The sequence below is a fragment of the Stylophora pistillata genome, chromosome 3, assembly GCF_964205215.1.
Source record: "Stylophora pistillata chromosome 3, jaStyPist1.2, whole genome shotgun sequence".
Classification (NCBI taxonomy): domain Eukaryota; kingdom Metazoa; phylum Cnidaria; class Anthozoa; order Scleractinia; family Pocilloporidae; genus Stylophora; species Stylophora pistillata.
In genome coordinates, this window is record NC_142521.1 from 45,013,897 (window position 1) to 45,038,602 (window position 24,706).

A 24,706-nucleotide genomic window follows, 5' to 3' on the forward strand; every position below is an offset into this window, starting at 1 on the left:
TCAGACACGCCCTATTTAACACTAAGTATCATTAGGGAAGAAGCTAAACCAGCCAATCGTAACGCCTCGTAATAGTAAAATTGATGTTTGATTGGTCTCTCAATGGGTTGCTTTGCCATGTTAATTGGTATAATTAGTAATCAGGGACGATCAATATGTGAGGTACAAAAGATTCCGAAGTAACCCTCTCTCTTTTGGTCATTCCAGCTTCATCGACGGTCTCAAATTCGCCCATTATGCGCGCGATAAACTTTATTTTTGGTTTGATTTTTCCAATCATAAAATATTTATTAGTTGTAGATCGGTTCGATGGACTCCCGCTTGGTCGATCACGCGCGGAAATCATTGAGCCCATTGGAAAACAAAAGTAGCTAAACAACGCAAGATATTTAAAAGTCCCTTACCTATATACTCAAGTCGGTGCTCAGCTAAAAGGAAAAGTGAATGGGTCAGTGAACAGTATTCAATAAATGCACTCTAGAGAATATTCAAACACTAATTTTTTGGTTCTATTAATGGCAGAGATCATCTACTTTTCCTTGCTGAAAATTATCCACGGTATTTTCTTCAACCAAGGAGGATACAAAAATAGATAAATAATCTAGTTAGCAAGGATTATTTTGTCTCCTTCTCCCAATTTGTGCGACTGATGATGTAGATAGACTTGTTAAGAAAGATATCATATATCACAATAGAACTGTTTTTTAACAAACAGATTAATCTGCAAATTAAGTCTGCACCAGACCAATTTAGTTCACTAGGATTTCTTTTCTCCAAACTCCGAGCCTCGACCGAAAACATTCTAACGCTGAAGCTCCTGATATTTGTTGACCCCTGACAGAGGCCACTTTTAGCTGCTAAGCTTCGTTAGAGATCGTCCAACGTTTAATGTCTCCATGATAAATACACAGTTCTTTTAAACTCTTCTTCACCAAAACTCCGATTGAATTCCAGAGATGCTCATTCTCCCATGGCGTAAACTTGATAATCCTCAAACAGGCAAAATAATGTGAAAATGTTGTCTTTAATCAGATCTAGAAAGTTGCATCAGATTTCTTTAACAGCTGCAATTAACTAGAACTAACCGACTGTTGCTAATTTCCTAAAAGTCCGATAGCCATCTCATTAAGATATAAAGGGACAATAGCGGTTTAAACTTCGCTTTCATCAACCACAACTTGCTAACTACACACTTTTTATAACGCAGAAACCGTCCACTGCAAGCAAGGAGAGTAAGTTAATAAACTCATTGAAGCATTGAAGAAAGCTGGTGGCGTGGTTTCTTTAACAGCGATTCTCAATGATCGCGAAACGACCCGTTTAGAGCAAACAAGCGCCCATAAGCGTTCTCTACATTCCAGATCGCTTAGTTCAGTTAACAAATGAATATTGATACAACAATAGCTGGTCGTGGGCTTCTCTGACCCGCTGCACACCTCTTCACATGAACGCTCTCACTCACATTCGCTCCACTGAACGAGAAATCAGCCCTGTGCGAGTAAATATTCATGACCCATTCAATGAGCTTCACCGACACAAAATATATTAAGAGAGGCGAGTGAAGCTTTGAGACTGATTGCATGAAAGCCAGTGAATTTTTTGATTGAGGGGAGTGAACCAAAATGAACGTTGAAGAGGGGGCAAAGAGATTTCATAAAACACCCAAGCGAGCTATTAGAAAACTCTTGATTGACTGATAATTGGCAGGTTAGTAATGGGTACATACTGAGTAGCTTACAGACTAAAGGGTCTCGTCATAACATAGACAGCCGGCCCAGCGCGGTTCAGTTTTAAATGTTCACCGAGATACCTTATTTCACTCTTTGATAATGTTGTCTTTTGCTAATCTGATATATACCAGGAGAAGGCTGAGTCCACTTTGTACCCTCTGGTTTTCAAGGAAAGAGAGCCTTACACTGAGTTATAAACTCGCGTGAGTCATAGTCCGTTATTTCGTGTATAACGGTGATGGGAAAGTAACTGCACTGCTCTGTTTTTGTAACATTTAACCTGTTTTACGTCTCTGTCTTTGCACTCTCTTCCCTACTAAACATTGCAGTCCTCTGCATTTTATTTAACTTGATGTTCAGTAAATTAGGCAACGGGAAATTGCGTAGTTTCCGCTCGGTTTTTTGTTTTAGCTTCAGTCCTCATTTTATAATATGTTTTGTTTTGTTTTCTGAGTTCAAAATGATCATCCTATTATTATCATGCATGTGATTGTTCAAGTTTCCTTGGTAGTTTCGAGAATTGCACCGGATTTCAAAGTGTATAAGTACTGCGCCATGTACTGAGCGCAAAAATGCTTGCTCAAGTTGTGTTAGTATTCTTTTTATAATGGAGTGGTGAAAGTATAGGACTTTCTTGCAAATGAAAGTAACATTTATTGCAATTAAAAGAATTGGAGAGCTAATGCAACGGTTAGTTAGTTATTGTATGTCTCGGATTAAATGTAAATGATGTCATGAATTACTACTGAAGTGTTCATACCGTCAGCTGCTGTGCCGAGCGTGAGAACAAGAAGAAGTCAAATAATAATTGCATCGCCGACTGATTGTATCATCAAATGAAATATGGATTTTCTAGACCATGGTCTGCGCTGCTCATTTTGAAAACGTTGCCAGAAGGCTCAGCTGCAAGAGTGTGACATACTTAACTTGAGGTAATTCCCTGACACTGGACAAAGATCTATCTCTTTTGAGGAGGATAATGAAGCTCCCTTTGATCTTCCAACAAGGCGTGGTGTGGTTATAAACAGGTATACGGTCTTACATGAAGCTGAATATATTTGTATGAGGGAGCCTTACTGTGTTTAGTAGGGAATAGCTTATCAAATAATACCCAAGCATTTCCCGGGAAAGGCAAACACAATGAAAACGTCAATGAAATAAGTTTTTCATTCTTTCCACGATCGTTATAATATATTAGAAATTATCAGACGGATCATTTCAAATGCTCCTTCGATACTTCGTGTCTAAATGATATTTGGCCATTACAAATTATGCCGAAGAACTGACACTTAAACGAATTAAAATGTTAAAGAACAAAACCGCAAAAGAGTATTTTACACACTAAACGGGAAATTGGATGGTTACTGATGGGCAAGATTACCATGGATTACTGAGAAATAAAGAATTTCAAAAGTTTAAGCCGGTTATTTGTGGTACGAAACCCATGACGTAACTCCTTCATGGACATTCGACAAACGATCAGTCGGAGGGGACTAATATCGGAAGTAATGTGAAATGAAAATATTGCATCGTCCATAGATGTTCAGATTCCTGTTCATAGAAGTCACAAACGCAAACAAAACCGACAAGTATATACTGCCATGTTGACTTCGCTTACAAGTATATCCACATAATACCTATTGGCCACTAATTGAAGTCCGTCCACAAATCAAAAGAACGGAAACCTCTTTATTACTTTGTGACCTTGTATTTACCTGACAGAAAGTCTTGTACGAGAGTTATTATTGAAGTGCATTTGTTTGTTTATGGTACACCTGGAGACAATTAGTATTTCTAGTCACGTACGAAAACAACCCGTTCCCTCCTGCTCCTGCACCACTCAAGATTGTTATCTTGGGCGTGGGCTAAAACCCAAGGTCACAAATTCGACGGAGCTACAATCATCTCTGTGGCACAATGTCCGTGATAACCATTCTTCTATTAACTCTTGTCTAATCGAAAGCAAAAGGAATAAACGAAAAAAAGTAAGCTTTCTCAATTGCACTTTCCGATGGAAACTAAGGGCCGGGCTGGCAAAGTGTTCGCAGTCACTCTTGTTAGTTTTTACAAGTGATGATACTGACCGGCCTGGAAAGTCCTTTAAGCTGGATTAAAAAAAACACTATCTAAAGTACTCCATCCAAGCTTTATTCTTTTTACTTGTGTATTCATTTAGTTATTATTTTGTTGGGGCGGCCGTGGAACTGTTGAATATAGATAAATTACAACTTTTCTCAGGCTGAACTGTATCACTATGACCGAGTTAGATAAAAGCTATTTACACCTCCCAGGATAACTTTCAAATCGTCTTTTAATATGTTGTATTCCTTAGTCTTTGAAATGTTGCCACGGGGGCATACTATACACATCTCTAGACTTTTCCAGACTCTCAACCAGTGGGGTCGAGCAGAAAAGAGGGTGGAAAGGAAACAATTTTTTTGTTTTTCTCTATTGCCTGACCCCTGCCGTCTTTCGTGCGGCACATCTTATTTTCTTTCTCTAATTTCTACAGTGCGAGCTTGGCACAGGCCAATTTGTTTCCGTCTAGTACTCCTGTGTTTTAGGTTTCCGTATCGCTTTTTCCAATTCCGGTCACGTATACCCCCAGATACTAGAGATGATTATTGTCCAAGTTAAAGCCACTGAAACAGGAGATACTAACTGCTGGAAGACACAGACAGCAGCGCGACAAACACAATTATGCGCCTGGCTGCTTGTTTCAAGCCTTGAGGGCAAACATCGTGTCACACCGATTAATTTTTGTCATTAGTGAAAGCCTCATGATATTTTACACAAATGCAAACAAAGGAAATTGCTTAGTAACTGCATAACATCACGAACACGTACAATACATATGCCTCACTTCCTCTGCGACCTCTGTATCACCGAGTAAGTTTGCAGAAAGCTTCAAAAGGAGGTTGGAATACGAAAACTAAACAGAAATCAGTGGTCTTTTACAGGACCAGAGTTGGTTTTTGCACTTTTATTTGTACAATTAAACAGGATTAAAAAGCTGTCACGTAAATCATAAAAAAGGCCTAAAACACTTCCTGTTTGTACGTGTAATGTTGCCTTCCTCTTACATCTCGTATCAAATGACGAGTCTTGTAACTACAGGAGGAACATAGAAGACATAAAATGAGCAGCTCCAACAAAAGCTATTCGAAAAAAAAAGCTTACGTCTGGTTATTTTTGCCAAGTTATTGGACTGTATAGTTAGATCCTGTTTAAAAGTAAGCCTCTTGCAAAATAAATAGACAATTCATAAACCACAGTTAGCCTTTCTATTCTTTTAATTAGTTGTTGTTGTTGCCTTTTTTCTTTACTATTGAATTCGTATAATACATTACATGGTTGTCGTTCGCAAAAAAGCGATATTGGGTGGGCCAGACCAGGACCACAGTCATTCCCTTTGGAGACATTCTCATTAAGCATGGAGCACAGTTAGGATGCTGACAAAAGATGTTCAAAGTCTGGAGTGCATATCAGGCGATGATTTGTGTGTCCAAGGCAAACCATTTCTGACCTGTTGTCTTCCGTGTGAACAGCGACGACGTCCTAAGTAAAAAATAGAATCAAGTTTGTTCGTTTAATGAATAGTTGGTTGGTTTCTTTCTTCTTTTGGCCTGTTTTTGATCTTTCTTTTGTGATGGAAATCAATATGGAGTCCTCAGCATGTTGAGCAAACTCTATAGGGGTTGAGCTCTCCTTACACATAATATCCAAGAGGTACTTGACCTGTAAAACCCGTTTCTACACCTCACGACAAATTCCTCTCATATAAAGATTTCACAAGGAGCCTTGTATGCTTACTCTAATTTTAATTCTGACGTGGTTTTCCTTTTCTACGATTTCTCGAACACCCGAAATACTTGTTAAACTTCACACTATTGAGAACTTGTTCAAAAGAGAAAGTAGAGATTTATACCTGTAAAAATCCACAAGGTGTTCCCATGGTTACATCGAGAGCTACATCCCCCAATAACAACCTACAATGACAAACTTCCACTGTTGAATATTTTTCAAAATTTTTGTAGATTTGTTGCGTTATCGTCTCAGTTTGTTTTCAGTTTACGCAAGGGGTACCCATATCACTTTCATTTATCCCTTACACTACGTTGCGATCAGCTCTCACAACTTAACATGTTTGGTTGTTCTAAACTGACTAAAAAAAACATCTCTCTAGACTCAATTTGTTTCGTTTTCTTGTGTTGTATTTGTTTTGTGCAGACGAGGAGTGGGAGGTAATTCATAACTCTGCATATGTTTTCAAGTTTGGCTGGTTACGAGAGACTCTTCATAGGTAATGTTGTTCATTGCGTCGGACGTAACTTTGCGTAGGCACGTCATCGGCGCTCGCTCGCTTGTTCTTGAAGACAGTGCACAAAAGATTTAGGAGGCAAATGGTCTATATTTCAAAGTCATAAAATAATGATACAGTGACAAAATTATAAGTTTTCTTTCTTCATACCTGGCTTTACCAGACCTCAAAAGCTGAAGTTTACCGATATAACCCTCGGATGCATTCTTGAGTGACAGCTTTTGAGGTTCTTTAGACTTCAAAGCAAGAATAGATCAAATTATAGACACGAACGTCAATATCACATTAGAACAATTATCCATCGAGGAAATTTAATTTATAATTTTAAGGTAATTTCCGTTGATTATGAGGTTATTTGCTAAATAGCTTTATCAACTTTGACAACGAGGTTAGTATAAAGCCGTATTGTTTGATTATAACCAGCTGATCTAAATAACTGTTTTCAACAGGTAAGGTTATTTTCTAGTCTTTCATATGGTCACGCCCTCTAGAAAATTTGTCGGAAAATGCCACATTCCAGAATTCTTTCAAGTGTTATTAGCGTGAAAGCAGTTATTCTCAGATTGGTCACGCGACCTTCTGCGAAAACTTGCCTGAAAATTTTCAATGACAAATCTTTCAAATGTTTGTCGCAAGAAAGTGATAACTATGGTTATACTGATACAGGTTCTGGTTGAAATTGTGTGAAAATATGACACGACCGAGTGCTTGTGGAGATTTTTCTTTGGAACGCGACTAATCCTGTTATACAAGTTAAAAAATTAAAAAAAAAAAAATCACCATTACTGGGGAAAGTTTTGCAAGTTACACAAAGAACGCACTCTATGCAGTCAAATCGTAAGCATCGGGCTGCATTTAGAAATACTTGCATACATGTACATGAACAACATACTGGAATATAAAATGTAACGTTAATGTAGGTGGCCCCCTTACAGGAAAAAAAGCCTGATGGACAAGAAAAACCACTTCCCTTCCCAATTAGACAAATTACGGCCCGATTTAAATCTCACTTCGAAAGCGGAAATCGAAAAAAAAATTGAAAAAAAATAAAATAAAAAAAACATGCGAGCTTATTTTAACATTGGGCAGGTAACTTTCCCTTCTGTCAAGCTGATAAGGAACCGCCCTGGAAAATATTACCCCATTTAATTATCTTTGTTTTTTTTTTGTTTTGCGAGTTGGAATTTCTAATGCTTTTAGTTTTAGGCCTAAATTTCATCAGTTAGACATTTTCGTGATTAGATTATGGTATGCAGGGCTGGAAGAAAAGGAGAACAAGATTTAGCTGACGACTGTTTCATTACTAGCTGATCAAACACTGCTACTGCCTGTTACTTTTCATTTTTTCACTCCAACAACTTAAAATCTTTTTTAGCAGCGCTTTCAGTAACTAAAGACTAACTACAAATTCACTAACTTTTTGAACATACACTTCCAAATTTCAACGAATTTCAAACCTAGTATCATCCAAATGGAAAAAAAAAAACTGCGGTAAAAGTCACACTTGAATCTAGGGATCTCTTAGTGCAATCAGCCACACTACATTTAGAATACAATCCAACCTCCTCTGGAGCAGCTGTTTGTTCACTGGATGTTCCCTCTGCAGTAATTGGCTCATCTTCATCACTGGGAGGTGGTTTGATGGGCATCACATCAGGAAATTGAAAAAATAATAACTTACGCTCTCCCTGAAATGAAAAAACTTTTATCAACAAGGTTCACTGTCTTGCTTAACAGAGAAAAATAGAAATGTATTATACACCTGCCCATATTGTGTAAACAAGGGAAAAATTCATAATACAAAGATAAAATAACAGAGTTCAACTCCATAAAGATAATCTAGAGATACACCGGGCAAAATTACTCAAACAACAAAGAGACTTTAGTAAAGTACATGCATGTGATCAGACAAATAATTTCAAAATATCGTGTAATTAGTTTCATCCATACCATCGATGCTGCTGACAAGAGACTGGAAAGATTTGTTTCATCCTGTGTTTCTTTCTTCACTGCTACTTGTTTCACTGGTTTCTTCACTGTTTCCATTGGAGAAGCTTTTCCTGAATCAACACTGTCGACATCCATGGGCTCACTTTTCACTAATTTGCAACAGAATAATTATTCGAATAAGTAAAGATTTGGTAAAACATTTGACAATGAAAAACTGCGATAAAATATTATAAAGCATGACACGACGTTTCGACGTTTCCAGAACGTCATTATCAAGTAAACTAAAATAATAAAATCGAGTATATATATAATGAAGCGGTGAATAAATTACAAAACGTTAAAAGTTAAACAAAGAGTTTAGCCCTAATGGAATCGCTCTGGGTGTTTAAATTGGGCCTTATTGTTCTTATGTACAACATTTCATAAACAAGACAATCCCATTTCGTGCCGCATTTTTTAAGCATTCTAAACTGGCTCTCATTGAGTAAGTCAATGTTCCCATGGGCATCTCTCAGGTGGTCGCCACCTGAGAGATGCCCATGGGAACATTGACTTACTCAATGAGAGCCAGTTTAGAATGCTTAAAAAATGCGGCACGAAATGGGATTGTCTTGTTTATGAAATGTTGTACATAAGAACAATAAGGCCCAATTTAAACACCCAGAGCGATTCCATTAGGGCTAAACTCTTTGTTTAACTTTTAACGTTTTGTAATTTATTCACCGCTTCATTATATATATACTCGATTTTATTATTTTAGTTTACTTGATAATGACGTTCTGGAAACGTCGAAACGTCGTGTCATGCTTTATAATATTTTATCGCAGTTTTTCATTGTCAAAAGAATAATTATTGAATATATAATAATACTATACCTGTGATGTAACGTAAAATAAAAAGCTGACACCAATGATATAGTTCTCTAGGATTTTCCTACTCCAGAAAATAAAATACAAACTTCTGAAACCTGGATTGAGACCTCCAAGAGTGGGGACCCTACACGCACCAAGTGTACAGCCTCTATCATTAAGAAAGATTACCAGTGCAATATCACAAGCATGTGAGCCTCAGGAGTCTTCAACATGGAAAGAAACCCCACACCTTCAAATTCTGCAGTGCAACTCTCCACTACCTAAGACAATTTGGTGGTGAACTACAAGCTTGGCCAGAAATTACATTCATATAAGACAAGCATCCTGCATACTGCAATGATCAGTAATTTTTCAGGCCTTCTTTGAGTGTTTAAAATAAAAAAAAATTACTGTCTTTCTTGTTCTATGAAGCCTGGCTCAAACCAAGCTTGATGTCTGTAAAAATTGCTGTGAACTTTGCCACACACAGAGCCACATTATAGATAAACAAATGAATAATTATACTACACCTTTCATGTCAACCTCCATGGTGGTAGATTCAGCTTGCTTTTCATCCATCCTCATTGCATGGAAGGACAATGGCAATTGCACCGGCATGATGCCAGATTCACTGTCCATATCATCATTGATATCCCCCTGATTACCAGCAATTAAAAACAGTCACAAGTGACTGCATGTAAAGTACCTTACAGTTCCAGTTCTGTATCAGACCTATGGGTTATCTTTCGACATATATTACATTATACAGTTTCAGATGATTTCACGCAAAATTTTGCTAAAAACTGTCATATTATATAATTATGTAATTGCCCATGTTCTGTAAAACTATGTTTTGACAAAGGCCAAAAAAATTGGGTCACAAACCTCAAGTCCAGACTCACTGGTGAATTGTCTGCATGTTCTCGAGCAATTTTCAATTGAGCATGACTGATCAAAACAATTTTGCCACCCTACTAACCAATCAGATGCTCTTTCAAAATTAATATCCTCTTTGGCTCCACTGTTCTCAACATTAAGGTCAGACTACTAGCCCTGAATCAACTTTTACATGCATCCATAAAGTTTAACATAGTTATAACATTGAATAATTATCATTATTGAGTTCAGATGTTGCTTTGCAATTCAGTTTCATAATGACCTTTTTGCAATAGTGGAAGTTTGTACAAAAATATTATAATTACATGACCATGCTGTGGCTACAGTGGTCATGCAGTGTTTTCACTCTGAGACTTACACTTGTTTCTAGCATCTTGAGAACTCTTCTTGATTCTTCTTCATCATCATCACCCCTGAAATATCAATTTTATGTCTGTCTTGTTTAAAAAGATGGTGTCTTAACAATCCATGCAAGACAACCCTCCAACTTTTGGGAGATATTAGTGGCAACATGAACATGATAACGTTTTTTTCTGAATTGTATAGTAAACTGGTTACCTGTTCCAGGGGTCTAATTGTGAATGTCTATGGCACAACACAGGACACTTAAATGTAATACCGCTGTAATATTGTTTAAAAGGGAACTTTCCTTTCAACAACCAGGGCCAGATTATGGCATAAATGAGATATGGCTTGATAAAAACACAAATGTTTTGGTAAATTGACATATTAATTGATTTGGCCTTTACAGAAGAGGATCGTAGCTTTAATCTACCCTTTTTTAGCTGGATATCTGGTAGGGGTTTCAAAATGTTTTGAAGTAGGCAGCCGACTGTGGAAAAGTAGGCGGCTGTGATAACGCCAAGATTGTTTGTCACGAGCAGACTGTTATGACCAGAGTAGCTGGCAGCATACAATCAAGTAGCCAGAAGAACTCCAGTGGTCGCCAGCTTGTTTTGAAACCACTGATCTGGAAGAAGAATGACTTACTTGTGGTACCCTTCTTTCTTAATTGTTACAACAGGATGACTGTCCCTTGTTCCAGATGCACCATAATTTGGAATAGGACTTCCTTGCCCTGGATTTGAAATATAAATCAAAACATCATTATGATAGTACCAATTATTGCACTTTGCTATGATGAACATGTAGACTTGATATTAAGAGTACCACAATTTTTCCAAAGGTCCTACTTGATCTACTGGTAGTTTCTTGTATAGTAATGGGTCAGTTTCCTTTGATAAAAACAAATTAAAGTTGTAACCAATAAGTATCAGCTTACCAATTCTCTGTTTCTCCACAGGGCCCACTCCCATTGAAAAAACTGAAGAAGCCTGGATAACGTTAGGCTTGCCCCGCAGCCCTCTGCCTCGTCCTCTTCCCTCTCCTCGTCCTCTTCCCCTTCCTCCATCTTGTTGTCTTCTCTCTTCTGACCTCTAACAAAAAAATATCATTAAAAGTATCTCTCTTGTTTATTTTATGTTATGCACCTTGAACATTTTTGTAATTTAGAGAACTATGCTCTGCAATCTGACATTTACAACATGTAGAGGTTTATTGCAGGTACAACTTTTAAAGGTGAATAAATAATTTTATGTATTTGGGAACTGGCTCAAAACTACTCCAGCTTTGTTTAACCCTCACCCCTGGTGACTTGACAGATTCCTCTTTTGGTCTAAAAGGGAACAATAAACAAAGAACAGAATTAACCACTCAGAAAAAGAATATATCACAGAGGTTTGTACCTTTTTGGTTATGTTTGCACAGCTAGTCCAAGCAAATAAGGGATGCTCATAAAACCATGTAATCAGTCCAAGTAATATCAACAGTCCAATTTCAGCACTTAATGGATTTTCTACCCAGTAGTATTTTGTAACAGGACATTGTCATAAAATTCCCTCTGTGATCACACTCCTCAGTTAACATGTTAGACTGGTTCATTTTTCTTAAGAGCTATGTTATATGATCCCAGTCTAAATTAAACTCCACTTGATCCTATTAATTAACATTCATAATTTTGCTATCTTACTCCTGTTTGATCCTCCTGGTGGGTATATTTGGAGTAAATGTTCTCTGAAATTTTGAGTAAAAGGTATATTAAACAACAAAAAGGAAGCATTACCACTTCAGAGTAGATTTAAACAAATGAAATTAAATAGTACTTAACATTGAATTGCACAGCCTTTATAAGTGAAACTGAAACTTGCAATAACAGTGCTTATGCATGAAAAAATAACTCAGTTTCTCTTGATATAGCCAGCCTGTAATTTTATAATTGCTAAAACAAAATAAAATAGATTTTTTTTCTACAAAAAAATTTATAGCCCTACTCCCAGTGCAGAATAAGAAACAATAATCGAAAATTTGAATACACACAGGGTAAGGATAAGCTGGTCTAAGCACAGGCAGCCCAAGCTCACTACTAGAAAAGCAGATGTGACTCTTACTGTGTTGCACAACGTTTTATATTTATAAAGGTTTGTGTGGGATATTATCGGTTTGCCTTAAAAGAGAGAAAAAAAATGTCTTGTTTTGAAATAAAATGGGCTTACCTTATTGCCTTGTTGTTTTCTTTGTTGATTCCTAATGTCTCAGACCATTTTGAAGCATTTTCGGCGAGTTAGCGTTATGTTGGTGATCAACTGCTAAAAGAAAGACAAGGCCGGAAACCTATTTTAGAAGTGTCCGTCGCCCGAAGCGAATAATTCCGCCAAAAAATTACCACCAGTCTTGATTCCTCCAGAAAATCAAAGCAGAAATGTTGCAGTTCCATTTCCATTCACTCAATTCCCAATTCCTCCCACAGATCTTTCACTAGCAATGCTTTTATCTCCAGATCGATCAGCTTTCCAATTTCGCATTTGGCTGCTTCAAACATTTGTGGGTCCGTTCGCCGATCGCACAGTATGTTGGGTTATAAAAATAAGCCCAGCGAGGGTAGCCAGCAGCCTGCAGTCCACAAACAAACCAGTTAGCTCCCCTGGTCCCCTCGAGAGGTTTCAAGACCACATTGTTTTGATCGATCAATTAACATCGAATGGAAATGTGTGATCAGAACAATGCGGTCTTCACAAAACCTCTCGAGGGGACCAGGGGAGCTAACTGGTTTGTTTGTGGACTGCAGGCCGCTGGCTACCCTTGCTGGGCTTATTTTTATTACCCAACATACTGTGCGATCGGCAAATGGGCCCACAAATGTTTGAAGCAGCCAAATTTGAAATTGGAAAGCCGATTGATCTGGAGATAAAAGCATCGCTAGTGAAAGATCTGTGGGAGGAATTGGGAATCGAGTGAATGGAAATGGAACTGCAACATCTCTGCTTTGATTTTCTGGAGGAATCAAGACTGGTGGTAATTTTTTGGCGGAATTATACGCTTCGGGCGACGGACACTTCTAACATAGGTTTCCAGCCTTGTCTTTCTTTTAGCAGTTGAACACCAACATAGCGCTAACTCGCCGAAAACGCTTCAAAATGGTCTGAGACGCGAGGAATCAACAAAGAAAACAACAAGGCAATATGGTAAGCCCATTTTATTTCAAAACAAGACATTTTTTTCTCTCTTTTAAGGCAAACCAATAACATCCCATACAAACCTTTGTAAATATAAAACGTTGCGCAACACAGTAAGAGTCACGTCCGCTTTCCTAGTAGTGAGCTTGGGCTGCCTGTGGTCTAAGTCAAGTATAATTATGTACTTTGCCTCTTATTCTACCACATGCATTGGAGAAACTCAACCATAAAAACATAAGTCTTTGTATATTGCTTGCATGATTACTAGTTTCTTCTCTGAGCAAATTTGAATTTGCTTTTTGAAGCTTGATAATTTCTAGTACACAAGACTGCCATTTGAAATTTACATGTACATCAAAATCACATTTAGATTCACCTTTGGTGTTGAACTGAAAGAAAGTTTAGGCGTAGCTCCAAGGGTCAAATCTCTAGCTGGTCTGAGTGACGGTAGTCTACCAGGACTGTAGGACAATAAAGTATAGATAAACTCAAAACAGCTTGATTATACAGTTGTACTCAAAGATTATTGAAAATTCTCACATACATCTATTTATAAAGGTTATTTTTAAGTGATATGCAGTTTTAAAAATGACTGCATGATTAATCAAATTTACTTTTCAGGTATTTTCTAATTAGCCATACCTTGGGGATGTATTATTTAGTTGTCTTGACAATAATGCTGCAAGAAAAAATATCAAAAGGGGAGCTCAAGATTATTGAATGTTGCAATTTTAAGATCAATTCCAGTCAAAGTAAATCCATTTTGAAATTACAGGTGACCCTTGTAATCTGATTAGCTCCTATTAGTGCAATTTCACCACTTAAATTGAATCTTTTTCCTGGCTAATAACGAAGTGTTACTAAAATACAACCACCTGTTGCTTGTGTAAAGAAACCAATCAAATTGCAGGGAAATGAAAAGCAACTTCTGCAACTTCCTACAAGCCAGCTCACTACTGGATCAACAAAACATTTATATAGACTGAAAAATACAGTATCTGAGTAAATAATTTTTGCGATTTCATAATGCATGTAACAAAGTGGTAATTGAACTTCATGTCATTGCAAGTTTGGTCTGAAATTGTACTGGTGATTTCAAATCAAACTTGTGCAGCACACTCAGTTCAATTACTAAAAAATAAATACAAACATAATACAAACAAAAAACAAATTAACCTAGTATGCGATCACCACAAACCAAACTCTACCATGTATACAGAGCAATTTTCAATCTAGAGGCAAGAGTAATCTTTAATTATTTAGTAAGTGTTTTGATTTATTTTGCTACATATATGTGATTTAAGCCCAGAAAACTTGCAAAAACCATCGTGACTTCACCATTTGCATTGTTCTACCCTTCAGGCAGTTTCCCTGATTTTCACTGCCCTCCTATTGGCTCCTTAATTGTGATGTCCTCCGTTAGGTAGGTTATGATTACTTTGGTTTTGGTATTAAAATACTCAATTGAAATGCGCTCTGACGTTCAAAATTCGTGACCCTTGACAGGATTTCAGTTAAAAAGGACGTAAGATGGCACACAAAACGTGTGACATGGCATGGATAGGTCCGCTTCCATGACAAAAACAAAGAGCATCAGGGCACCTTGTTTTGTTTGTTTCAGCCATTTTCCAAAGGAATTAAGAGAGCCACAACTTCGTGAAGTTTCTCAAAAAAACAAAAAAGAAAAACCATACAACTTAGATGATTAAAAAAATATCTTTCTATCGTTTGGTTGAATTTAGCACCTTCTAAATTAATTTGGGATGTCAGTAATGAACTGAACGGGAAACCCTGCTACAAGCGACAATTTCTTTAGTGAAGTAAGCTTAAACACAAACCTCTTGCTCCTAGGAGTGGAGTCTTTCTTGAGCTACCCGGTACCTCTTTCTCTGCGTTGCCATCGTTACCAGACATCACTGCTACTATTTTTTCACAAAACGTTCATTTTCCCCCTATCAGTTCATCGAATGGTCGATAATTCTTGGTCTTACCTTCTCCCAAAGATTTGAAAAACTCCTTCCTCCAACCTTTCTTCCATATTGGAAATACGATGTCTATTGTGTTGGCCAGCGGTTACTGTTTTCAAATAATTTTTGTCATGTAAATCTTGGCTAGTGTTATCTCCATTTCAGTTTTTCCTGAAAAAGTTGCACAACAGCAGAATATGCTTTTGATGATAGCCGGGATGGAAACGCGGAAAATGTAAACAAACAACCAATAAAGCAGCATGTAAAGCTTTACAAAACAATTCGCTCTTACGAAGAGCTAGCGCACAAAATGTCAGCTTTAGAAACCGTTTACGGTAAGCTACTTACATCACCAAATTATCCAATCAAACATAAAGAAAAGTCTCCTGTCTCACGATGCTGTTGTAGATAATAAATTAATCATACACCACCAAGATGAGATCATGATATTTAGGAATTCCACAACACCTTTAGAATATAAAAACGTTCAGTTAGGGTTGGTAAGTATAGCATTTTTTCATATGTTAGACATGAATGTCTAAATGTCATGATTATATGACAAAATTACATTGTTTTTCTATTTTCCGTCAACTGCATTTTTCGGTACTTTCAAAATTGCCGGATGCTATTCAGTTCCACCATCTATAGTCAGATAAACAAACAGAAAATGCGTAGACAGTGTTTTGATATTTATTTCGAAGTTTGGAGTGATCATTTAGAACTGATTAACTGATTTTGTTTTCATCCTTTATTAGGGTTGGCCATAGTCGTTTATTCAAGTACTTTGATTTCTGGCCTCCCCTTTTTTGTTTAAAATGATGGTTAGTACAATGATCAACTAATCTTTTTCGTATATGTAGATTTCCTTTCTTTTCTTTTAAAGATGTATAGTTAATCACACGTATTTTTTCTCTTATTTGTCGTAATCGACGGTAATTACCGGCTACAGTATTCGGTTAGAAAAACCCTTTTATTTTGAAGATACAGTAATTACGATTTAATTTTTATCATATATTTCTGTATCCTTGCTAGATCAATATTGAATATTTCTTTACTGCTTGCCTCGACTGACCGTCAGCAGTGTTTATTTTGTCTATTATTTTTTTACCGTCTATTGTATCGATTTCTGTTTTTCAATTTTAAACTTGATCTTTACCATAGTAACCAATATCAATCACCTCCTATGAACCCTGACGTGAAAGACAGGTCAAAGTTGTTTTGAGTTTCACACGTAAGGCTATGAGAGGTTTCATTTTTCCTTGGAAAACGGCGAAAACGAAAACAAAAATAAATGCCTTAAATACGAGCCGAGAAAGAACGAGACCAACTCGACCAACCAGGTAAGATAAAACACCAGATAAAAAATGAAAGAGAAAAAACTATAATTAACAGCTCAAGAAAAAAAAACAAAACAAAACAAAACATTACGCGTGTTTCAATTTTCTAAGCTTCCCCTCCATTAGCTTTTTAAATATTTTTGAGCAAGCTGACTTTATTTCTATCCATAACAGTTTGTTGTTTGTTTTGATTATTCTCCTGAGTTGAATAACCCTCTCAAATCACCAACTTCCTCTTAAAGCTCACGAGCTGCTCACTAGCTGCTCCTTGAAAACAATCGGCAGTATTTTTACATGTTTTACTGATCAACCTAGACAGGACTATGGAGATATACTATGACTTCTGAAAACAAACGGAACAATCTTACTATAAACAAGAACAGATGACACGACCTGTCACCAATCAGAAGAGAGCTTGATGCTGCTTCAAGTGATGCCCAACTACCATGCACTCAGTCTTGATGGTGTGCAGATTGTTCTTTTCGACCAAACCATGAAGATCACAAGCCCATTGGTTTAACAAGTGGTGGGAGCTCCAAAGAATTGGAAAAACAAACCAACGAGCCACTGAATAACATTTCGATAGAGTTAACGGAGAAGCGAGTGGTCAGTTCGCATGAGGCGGATCGGAGTTTTTGCACTCAATGACTCGCAGCGAACGAGGATGAGAATTTTGAGAAAAAAAGTTGGGTGAAGACGTGGAAGGTTAAACGGTAACTCGCCTTACAGATTCCATTAAATTACATACTTTAACAAGTTCAGTTGAAAATGTCGGGGTCAACAAAATTTCGAAAAAAAAAAAGACGGTGATCACAAAACTATGATATATTTAGTTTCGAAATTAAAGAAAATTAATTCTTTCATTATTTTCTGTCAGTATGCAATCAACCCTTTGGGTGTAATCTAGTCTATGCAAGCCACATACCCTGCGTAAATTGATTGGTAGAGCAACACACTCTTACGAATCTGATTGGTGGGAGTTAACATGCCCCAGTGAATTAAACTGGCGCAACTAATATACTTTTCCTATCTGACAAGTACGAGAAACGTTCTCCAGCGAATTCGATCGGTATATGCCATATACTCAAACGAATCTGATCAGTATGAGCAACGTACCCTGTGCAAACTAATTTGTGCGAGCGAAATAACCTGTGCAATCGGATGGGCGCGGACATCACCACTTTCTACCAATGACATGTTTTTTTGTTTGTTTGTTTTTGTTAGTTCTGTCTTTCAAAAATCAGCTAAATGAACACTTTAAAACAAACCATAACAGGTCGGTAATTTTGTATTTTATTCATTTAAGAATAAAAATCTACGCAAGACTGAGCTCCCTGCGCACATACTTATTATCTCAGAGTGTACCATACTTAGAAGGTTTTATTAGAGTAAGCCGTACAACGGCCAAAAAATTTGGACTTTAGGCGCACAAACTAACATATTTTAACCGATAGTCGTAAAATAAGTAAACCGTTAAAAAAAATTCTGGTTACACTGTAACAATAATGGAATGATCTTAACAGTTAGCCGTAAAAGCCGTCACCTTATTGAGACCCTTTTAATAAAACTTTACATCTCAGATATAAGTTTAAAATTTCAGAAATAAATCTCAGGCTTCTCTCTCTATAAAAAGTTTACTTTTAAAAACATCGTTTCTAGGTTCCATACTTTAGGTCCCGCCCCGGCCTTTAAAAAAAGACGAATTTTCTAACACAAATTTAAAAGGCTTAAAAGCTAGCTTCCGTTCCGAGAGACGAAGTAAACTCGGCAGCTTCCTTTAGAACAGTTAACGGCCTTTCAGGGCGGCAAGAAACCAGTTTGCGAAATTCCCTTCTGAGCTCGCCATTTGTGAAAGTGTAAATTAAGGGATTTACTGAAGCACTCAAAAAGAAGAGAACATTACTAGCACGGCTGAAATTCTTGAGCTGGTTTCTGAGGAAAAACGAAACGAGAGGACTGGTGCCCACATTGGTATCCAGCAACACAAAAATCCCGCGGCCACAAGGAACAAGACTCGCGTAATGTTTGTTTCTTTCACTGAGTTTCGTATTACACCATTTTCATTCCTGTTCTGTAGCGATATGATTACATTCTACTGATGGTCATGGATTTTTAAAAATATCTTATAACAACACGAAATACCGATACACAACGGTACAAAGAAAAGTAATCCAATAGTGATGCAATAATGAACGATTCGACTTTCACTGGTTGGGTAATCAAATGAGCACACTGCGTAGCTTAGGAAAAATTCAATTTTGAGCCAATTTGTGACTCGGACGACGAAGAGACAAAGTGCAAGGGAAAGCCATAAGCAACTCAGCCATATCTTAGATTTACGCGGTGAGAAAATCGTCTTGTAGCGGGTCGTCTTTACAATTTTCATGTAGCGGTTGACCGGCTGCTGTCAAACCAAAAATTGCTGGGGTCACGTTTGAGGCGGATATGTCAGCAAAGCCTTGAATTTGGCATAAGCAGTCGCCAAAGACCCATTTTCCAATGATCAGCTTTACAGACGCTAATGTTATCTCTATTGTTGCAAGGAGGAGATCGCTGACTGCTTAGGCAATCATATACAGGTTGGCGGTTGTTCACAAGTTTGAGTTTCTGTATGCAGCCATAAAAATCAGACTGTTTCCAATGATGCCTATAATCAGATACAATGAAATATATGAAGTTCATATATTTTGAACTGCGGTATTAGATACGTATGATGCACGATCCTCGCAGTAGATAGCGCTATTGCTTAAATAGCACTATCTACTGCGAGGATCGTGCATCATACGTATCTAATACCGCAGTTCAAAATATATGAACTTCATATATTTATTGTATCTGATTTATCACTTTCACGCAGTAGATAGTGCTATTTAAGCAATAGCGCCATCTACTGCGAGGATCGTGCATCATACGTATCTAATACCGCAGTTCAAAATATATGAACTTCATATATTTCATTGTATCTGATTTATCACTTTCACGGGTTTATTACGAATCAACTTAACGGCTTGCTCCTAGTTGGCTTGTTAGCTCAATTGGTAGAGCGCTGCACTAGTATCGCAGAGGTCAGTGGTTCGAGTCCCGTACAGGCCTGATTTTTTTCAGGTCTGATTTTCGCTATTGCTTAAATAGCGCTATCTACTGCGAAGATCGTGCTTCATACGATGCCTATAATGTTCAACGAAACGCATACACTAGTTGCTTCAGTTATGACAGCAGATAAGCTTTGAGTTGGTAGCTCTAAGTTTGACATAATACCTTCTGAAAATAAAAGAGATAAATTAATATTCTAACAACAAATATATATGAAATACATATATATGAACTGCGGTTATGAAACGTATATGTGCACGATCATTCGCAGTAAAGCACTATTTAAGCAATAGTGAAAATCAGACGTGAAAAAAATTCAGGCCTATACCGGATTCGAACCACTGACCTCTGCGATACTAGTGCAGCGCTCTACCAATTGAGCTAACAAGCCAACTGGGAGCAGGCCATCAAAATTAATTCGACATAAACCCGTAGATGATAAACCAAACAACAAATATATATGATGACTGATGACTCGTAGATGATAAATCAAACAACAAATATATATTATAAACCCGTAGATGATAATAAACCCGTAGATGATAAATCAAACAACAAATATATATTTTTCAGGTCTGATTTTCACTATTGCTTAAATGGTGCTTTACTGCGAAGGATCGTGCACATATACGTTTCATAACCGCAGTTCATATATATGTATTTCATATATATTTGTTGTTTGATTTATCATCTACGGGTTTATGTCGAATTAATTTTGATGGCCTGCTCCCAGTTGGCTTGTTAGCTCAATTGGTAGAGCGCTGCACTAGTATCGCAGAGGTCAGTGGTTCGAATCCCGTACAGGCCTGAATTTTTTTCAGGTCTGATTTTCACTATTGCTTAAATAGTGCTTTACCGCGAAGGATCGTGCACATAATACGATTAATATTGTATCTTGTTCTTGCTCCACCCTGGATTTAAGGTGAGTCGGTATCAAATCTAAGGTGTTGTTTATTAATTTCAAAAGTTATTGAAGTGAATAACAGTTAAACGTAATCTCTTAAACAGATAGTTTTCTCATCCTACCTTGTTGAAATGAGATAGAAATAAAGCAGTGATATAAACTCGCTCCTCATCTTGAATCGTTATGCGTGGAAGCAAAAGTTGTTAAATTGGAAGGGGACGGTTTACGCAAACAATGTAGCCGCTGGATCAATCGGTTAATTTTAGAGTCTTTTAATCCAGGTTCATCAAATAAACGGCATACAAATATGTTTCTGGAAGTAAAATTACACAATCGAAACTTGCAAACGCGAAGCAAAATAAAGCAAAATGAAAGTATACAAAGTTCAAATAAATCGAAATGTCGAACACTTACAATCAATCTGAGGGTTCCTTCTCAAAATAACTGAAAAATGTTCGTCGAAATCGATAGGATGAAAACGATTCCCATTCACAACCTTCAGAACAAAATTCATCACACACATGGCCGAAAAAGATCACTCGCTCAGCCTGGTAACAACTAAGAATTTGGTTATGTTAAAATCATGAAATGTCCATTTGGAACCAACAAACCTACGTTCTTTAGGATGAGGTTTGTCTTTTGTCGTTTTCCAATCTGTAATGAACAAGTAAAAAACAATTTTGTTAATTCCGCCCATGCCCGGTTGGCAGTTTTTGTGTGTTGTTGATCTGAAGGCTAAAAAAGCGAAACAGATTATACCTGATCGAATTTAAATCTGGCAGCAAGCAATCACGCGATGACCTCCTCTTAGCGGGTTTGTGTAAAATCGGCAAAGGAGATATTCACACGGAATCCTAATGAGCAAAAATTACTGAATACAAACAAGAAAATTACTGAATACAAACAAGAGAACAACTCATGGTCTCTTAACAAACAAAAACGTCAGGAGAAAATTGTATTTTAATACACTGAAACTTTAACAGTGTTTTAGTTTTAAGCCCAAAATACGCCCTTTAAACTGCGGTGACCACTAAGAATTTCACTTCTAACCTCCACCAGTTCTGTAGAGACGTTGAAAACTAGGGATATATTACTATGCAAAAGTAATACAAACATTAACAGGCGATTTATCGGCAATATTCGAACGATATTTTATTTGGAGCGACATATCAGCAGTCACCTCGCCACCGGTAAAACTCACCACTAGTATGTAATCAGTCTCGCCACCAAGGCGCGTTATCCAGTCACCAGGTAATAAAATAAAGTTCAACTTACTTACTTAGGTATTTCCTTTGCAAGTCCAAATATGAAAATAGAGGTGCACTAGCTTGAGTTGAGGTATTGTTTTAAGATACTGACCTAACCTCTGCTATGTTTCTTTTTCGAGAGATATAACTAAAATCTATCATCTTTAATACAAAACTTCATTTCTAATATTTCTCGACCAATTATCTTTCAAAACCCAGAAAACATTGATGCACTATTTGCACGAAAATGGAATATTAAAGCGCGATGAAAATTCGCATCAAAAATCGCTTCTGCGGTTACCATTCGTTTTCTACCCACAGTCGTGCCGGACTCATTCTATTCCTTTCCAGCGAGAACCATTCTCACCCAATGAGTTTTTTCGTACATATACCAACAAAGTATGTTTTCCATGTTAAGTATCAGTTCTTTATGCTAAATAGCAATATTACCTGAGTTAAATAAGTTTTGTTTACGTGGCGCACATTTTTCATTCGCGGATGCCCAATCAAAGGAACCGAAAATGGGAGTTATAAGGTAGACGCAGATAATTTTCCATCAGATAAGTATACATTTATTTTTTATCCTAAATTAACTCGCATTACAACCTATTTCTTGATTACCAAAGCCTCGATTTTTACGATTAACAAAACTAACGACAAGCTTTTGCTTTTCTGTCGTAAAGAACGGAAATATACGTCCTCTTCCGTTAACAATCTCTATTTTGCGTGACGAAAAATTATCCCAATCAAACTTGGCTGGTTTCTATTTGTTAAAGTGCTTCTGCAAACAAAGTTCAAGTGTTGACCAAAAAAGGTGATCAAAATATCTATACATCCGCAACAAGGAAAGGAGGAATAAAGATTTTAACTCAAAGTCGAAGCTAAGAAGGGCTTATTTACAATGCACATGAAAATACAATAATCCTGACGCCATTTTTAAAACTGATTACACATTTGCTTCGTCTTCCATCTCTCTGATTTCGTTAATATCAGCTGCGGCAACTTCGTTTGATGCATGACAGCAGCACAACAGTTTGCGAAATTCTTTTCGGAAGTTACAGTTTGTGAAAGCGTAAATAAAAGGATTTATTGTAGCACTCAGAAAAAGAAAAAATGTTACGAGAAGTGCTACTCTTCTAGAACAGGTTTCTGGAGAGAAACGTTTCCAAAGGATGAATGCCCACATTGGTATCCAGCAAAACAGAAATCCAGCTGCCACGCACAATAGGATTCGAGTAACGTGTATCTCTTTCAAAGAACTGCTTCCTCCACAATTATCCCTGGAATGGAGTGATGCATTTGTGTTCTCTTGATGTTGATGGGTACTGGATATTACTTTGTAGTAGCTGAACATACCACTGAATAGCGGTACAATGAAAAACAATCCAAGTACAATGGAAAAATGAACGATTTGAACTCTCATATCGGCGAAACCAAGAGCACATACTTCAAAACCAGGAACGAATTCAAAACTTAGTAAATCTGTGGCTCGACCAGTCAAAATGTAAAGCACAAGAATAGTCCAAACGCAACACAGCCAAATTTTGGATCTGAGGGGTGAAAAGTATTTTTTGTAGAGGTTCGTCTTCACAATTTTTACGTAGCGATTAATCGCTGTTAAACCAAGTGTTGCAGGAGTCGCGTAGGTGGTGAAACCGTCAACGAAACCTTGAATTTGGCATAATACATCACTGAAATCCCATCTTCCAATGATCAGTGTTGTAGACGCTAAAGGCATTTCTATTGTTGCACAGAGGAGATCGCTGACTGCTAAAGCAATAATGTACAGATTTGTGGTTGATCGCAGGTTTGGGTTTCTGTATGCTGCTATACAAACCAGACTGTTTCCAATAATGCTTGTAATGTTCAGGACAACGCAAATACCTGCCTCAGTAATAACAACAGGTAGGCTTCGACTTGGTAGCTCAAAGTTTGACATCTTGTGAGAAAATAGATGATTATGTAAGGAAATAAAATGTGGTAACTGTATAAATGTGTAAATAAATTTTAAAAAATGGAATTAGACATTCCTTCCATGTTTGTGGTTTTTCCTCTTTTATTCATATATTATTTGGTTTCTCTTTATTTAGGTCATCGTTCAGTTTTTAGCTTTTATTCCAATTACGCGACTAAACGGACTAAGTTGGGAAAAGGGAGTGTTTCTAATGTTGAATCAGAATCCCAAAAGAATTTTGTCCAATAAATTTCAGCTTGGTGAAGTAAAGAAACAGAAAGATTTTACTAACGTACATGGCTGAAAGAAACGTTTCAATCACATTACCTCGAGGTGTTCGTTGATCTGAGATGTCCTAGATGTTATCGCTGTACGTCGTTAGCATTTCAGGTAGTATAGTTAAAATAACTTGAAATTTCTTTCACTTGAATGAATATCTTTGAAATACGTAAATACCCGCACCAGCGAAACTTAACGTATTACTATTTTCATCGTGAACGAGAAAATTCAAATGTAGATTGCGGACATGGTGTGTTTCCAGATCGATCACATGAAGTCTAAATAAACCGCTATTTATAGCGGCTTAATTTTTTTTGCTTCAGTCTTCTTACGTGCACTTCTTTACTTTTGTATCATTGAATGCTTTCTTGATCCCATACAGATGTAAGCAATCCACGCAGGCTCTTCTTCGGATGAAACTCTATTGATGCTTGGCGTTTGAAATAAAACTGTAAACTTAAAATTGTTTCACCCTCTCTGTACTGCTTCTGTTTTGTTTTTTCTTGTTTTAATATTACAATCATTATGGTTATCATGATCATAAATTTTCACTATCATTACCATAATCATTAATCTTGTAATCCGCCTTACTATCATATCATAGTTCAGAATAGTTACGAAGAACATTTGTAATTCATTTTCCTACGTTACCTTGTTCGAGAAA

General features: G+C 37.0%; 2 protein-coding genes, 1 long non-coding RNA gene and 1 pseudogene across 3 annotated transcripts; 1 reads left to right on the forward strand and 3 right to left on the reverse strand.

The window, feature by feature from the left end:
- Positions 1-4,698: 4,698 nt before the first annotated feature.
- On the reverse strand, positions 4,699-15,319 carry LOC111345337 (DNA-directed RNA polymerase III subunit RPC4). Its single transcript, XM_022952619.2, has 14 exons — positions 15,100-15,319; positions 13,904-13,940; positions 13,638-13,722; positions 11,779-11,822; positions 11,394-11,424; positions 11,032-11,185; positions 10,740-10,827; positions 10,108-10,162; positions 9,383-9,509; positions 8,002-8,150; positions 7,614-7,739; positions 6,202-6,287; positions 5,659-5,719; positions 4,699-5,288 (listed from the first exon to the last, which is right to left on the reverse strand). The coding sequence occupies exons 1-14, from the start codon at positions 15,173-15,175 to the stop codon at positions 5,175-5,177; spliced, it is 1,233 nt and encodes a 410-aa protein (XP_022808354.1). The 5' UTR covers positions 15,176-15,319; the 3' UTR covers positions 4,699-5,174.
- A 363-nt stretch (positions 15,320-15,682) lies between these two features.
- Positions 15,683-18,113, forward strand: LOC148736340 (uncharacterized). The gene is made up of 3 exons (XR_015998495.1): positions 15,683-15,728; positions 15,984-16,049; positions 16,881-18,113. It is a non-coding gene; the product is annotated as an uncharacterized LOC148736340 (long non-coding RNA).
- Positions 18,114-18,292: 179 nt separating this feature from the next.
- LOC148736341 (kappa-type opioid receptor-like) lies at positions 18,293-19,818 on the reverse strand (annotated as a pseudogene).
- A 2,552-nt stretch (positions 19,819-22,370) lies between these two features.
- On the reverse strand, positions 22,371-24,706 carry LOC111345341 (melatonin-related receptor-like). Its single transcript, XM_088751533.1, has 2 exons — positions 24,091-24,706; positions 22,371-23,748 (listed from the first exon to the last, which is right to left on the reverse strand). Exon 2 carries the CDS (start codon positions 23,746-23,748, stop codon positions 22,756-22,758), a length of 993 nt encoding a protein of 330 aa, XP_088607659.1. The 5' UTR covers positions 24,091-24,706; the 3' UTR covers positions 22,371-22,755.

What these genes read in the sequence shown, in the direction of transcription:
- LOC111345337 (XM_022952619.2), bottom strand. Translation starts at nt 15,175, where the DNA reads ATGTCTGGTAACGATGGCAACGCAGAGAAAGAGGTACCGGGTAGCTCA. An exon ending in AATCTGTCAAGTCACCAGGG is followed by an intron (nt 11,186 to 11,393) that starts GTGAGGGTTAAA and finishes TTTTTTTGTTAG; the next exon opens with AGGTCAGAAGAGAGAAGACA. An exon ending in AAGAAAGAAGGGTACCACAA is followed by an intron (nt 10,163 to 10,739) that starts GTAAGTCATTCT and finishes TTGATATTTCAG; the next exon opens with GGGTGATGATGATGAAGAAG.
- LOC111345341 (XM_088751533.1), bottom strand. Translation starts at nt 23,748, where the DNA reads ATGTCAAACTTTGAGCTACCAAGTCGAAGCCTACCTGTTGTTATTACT.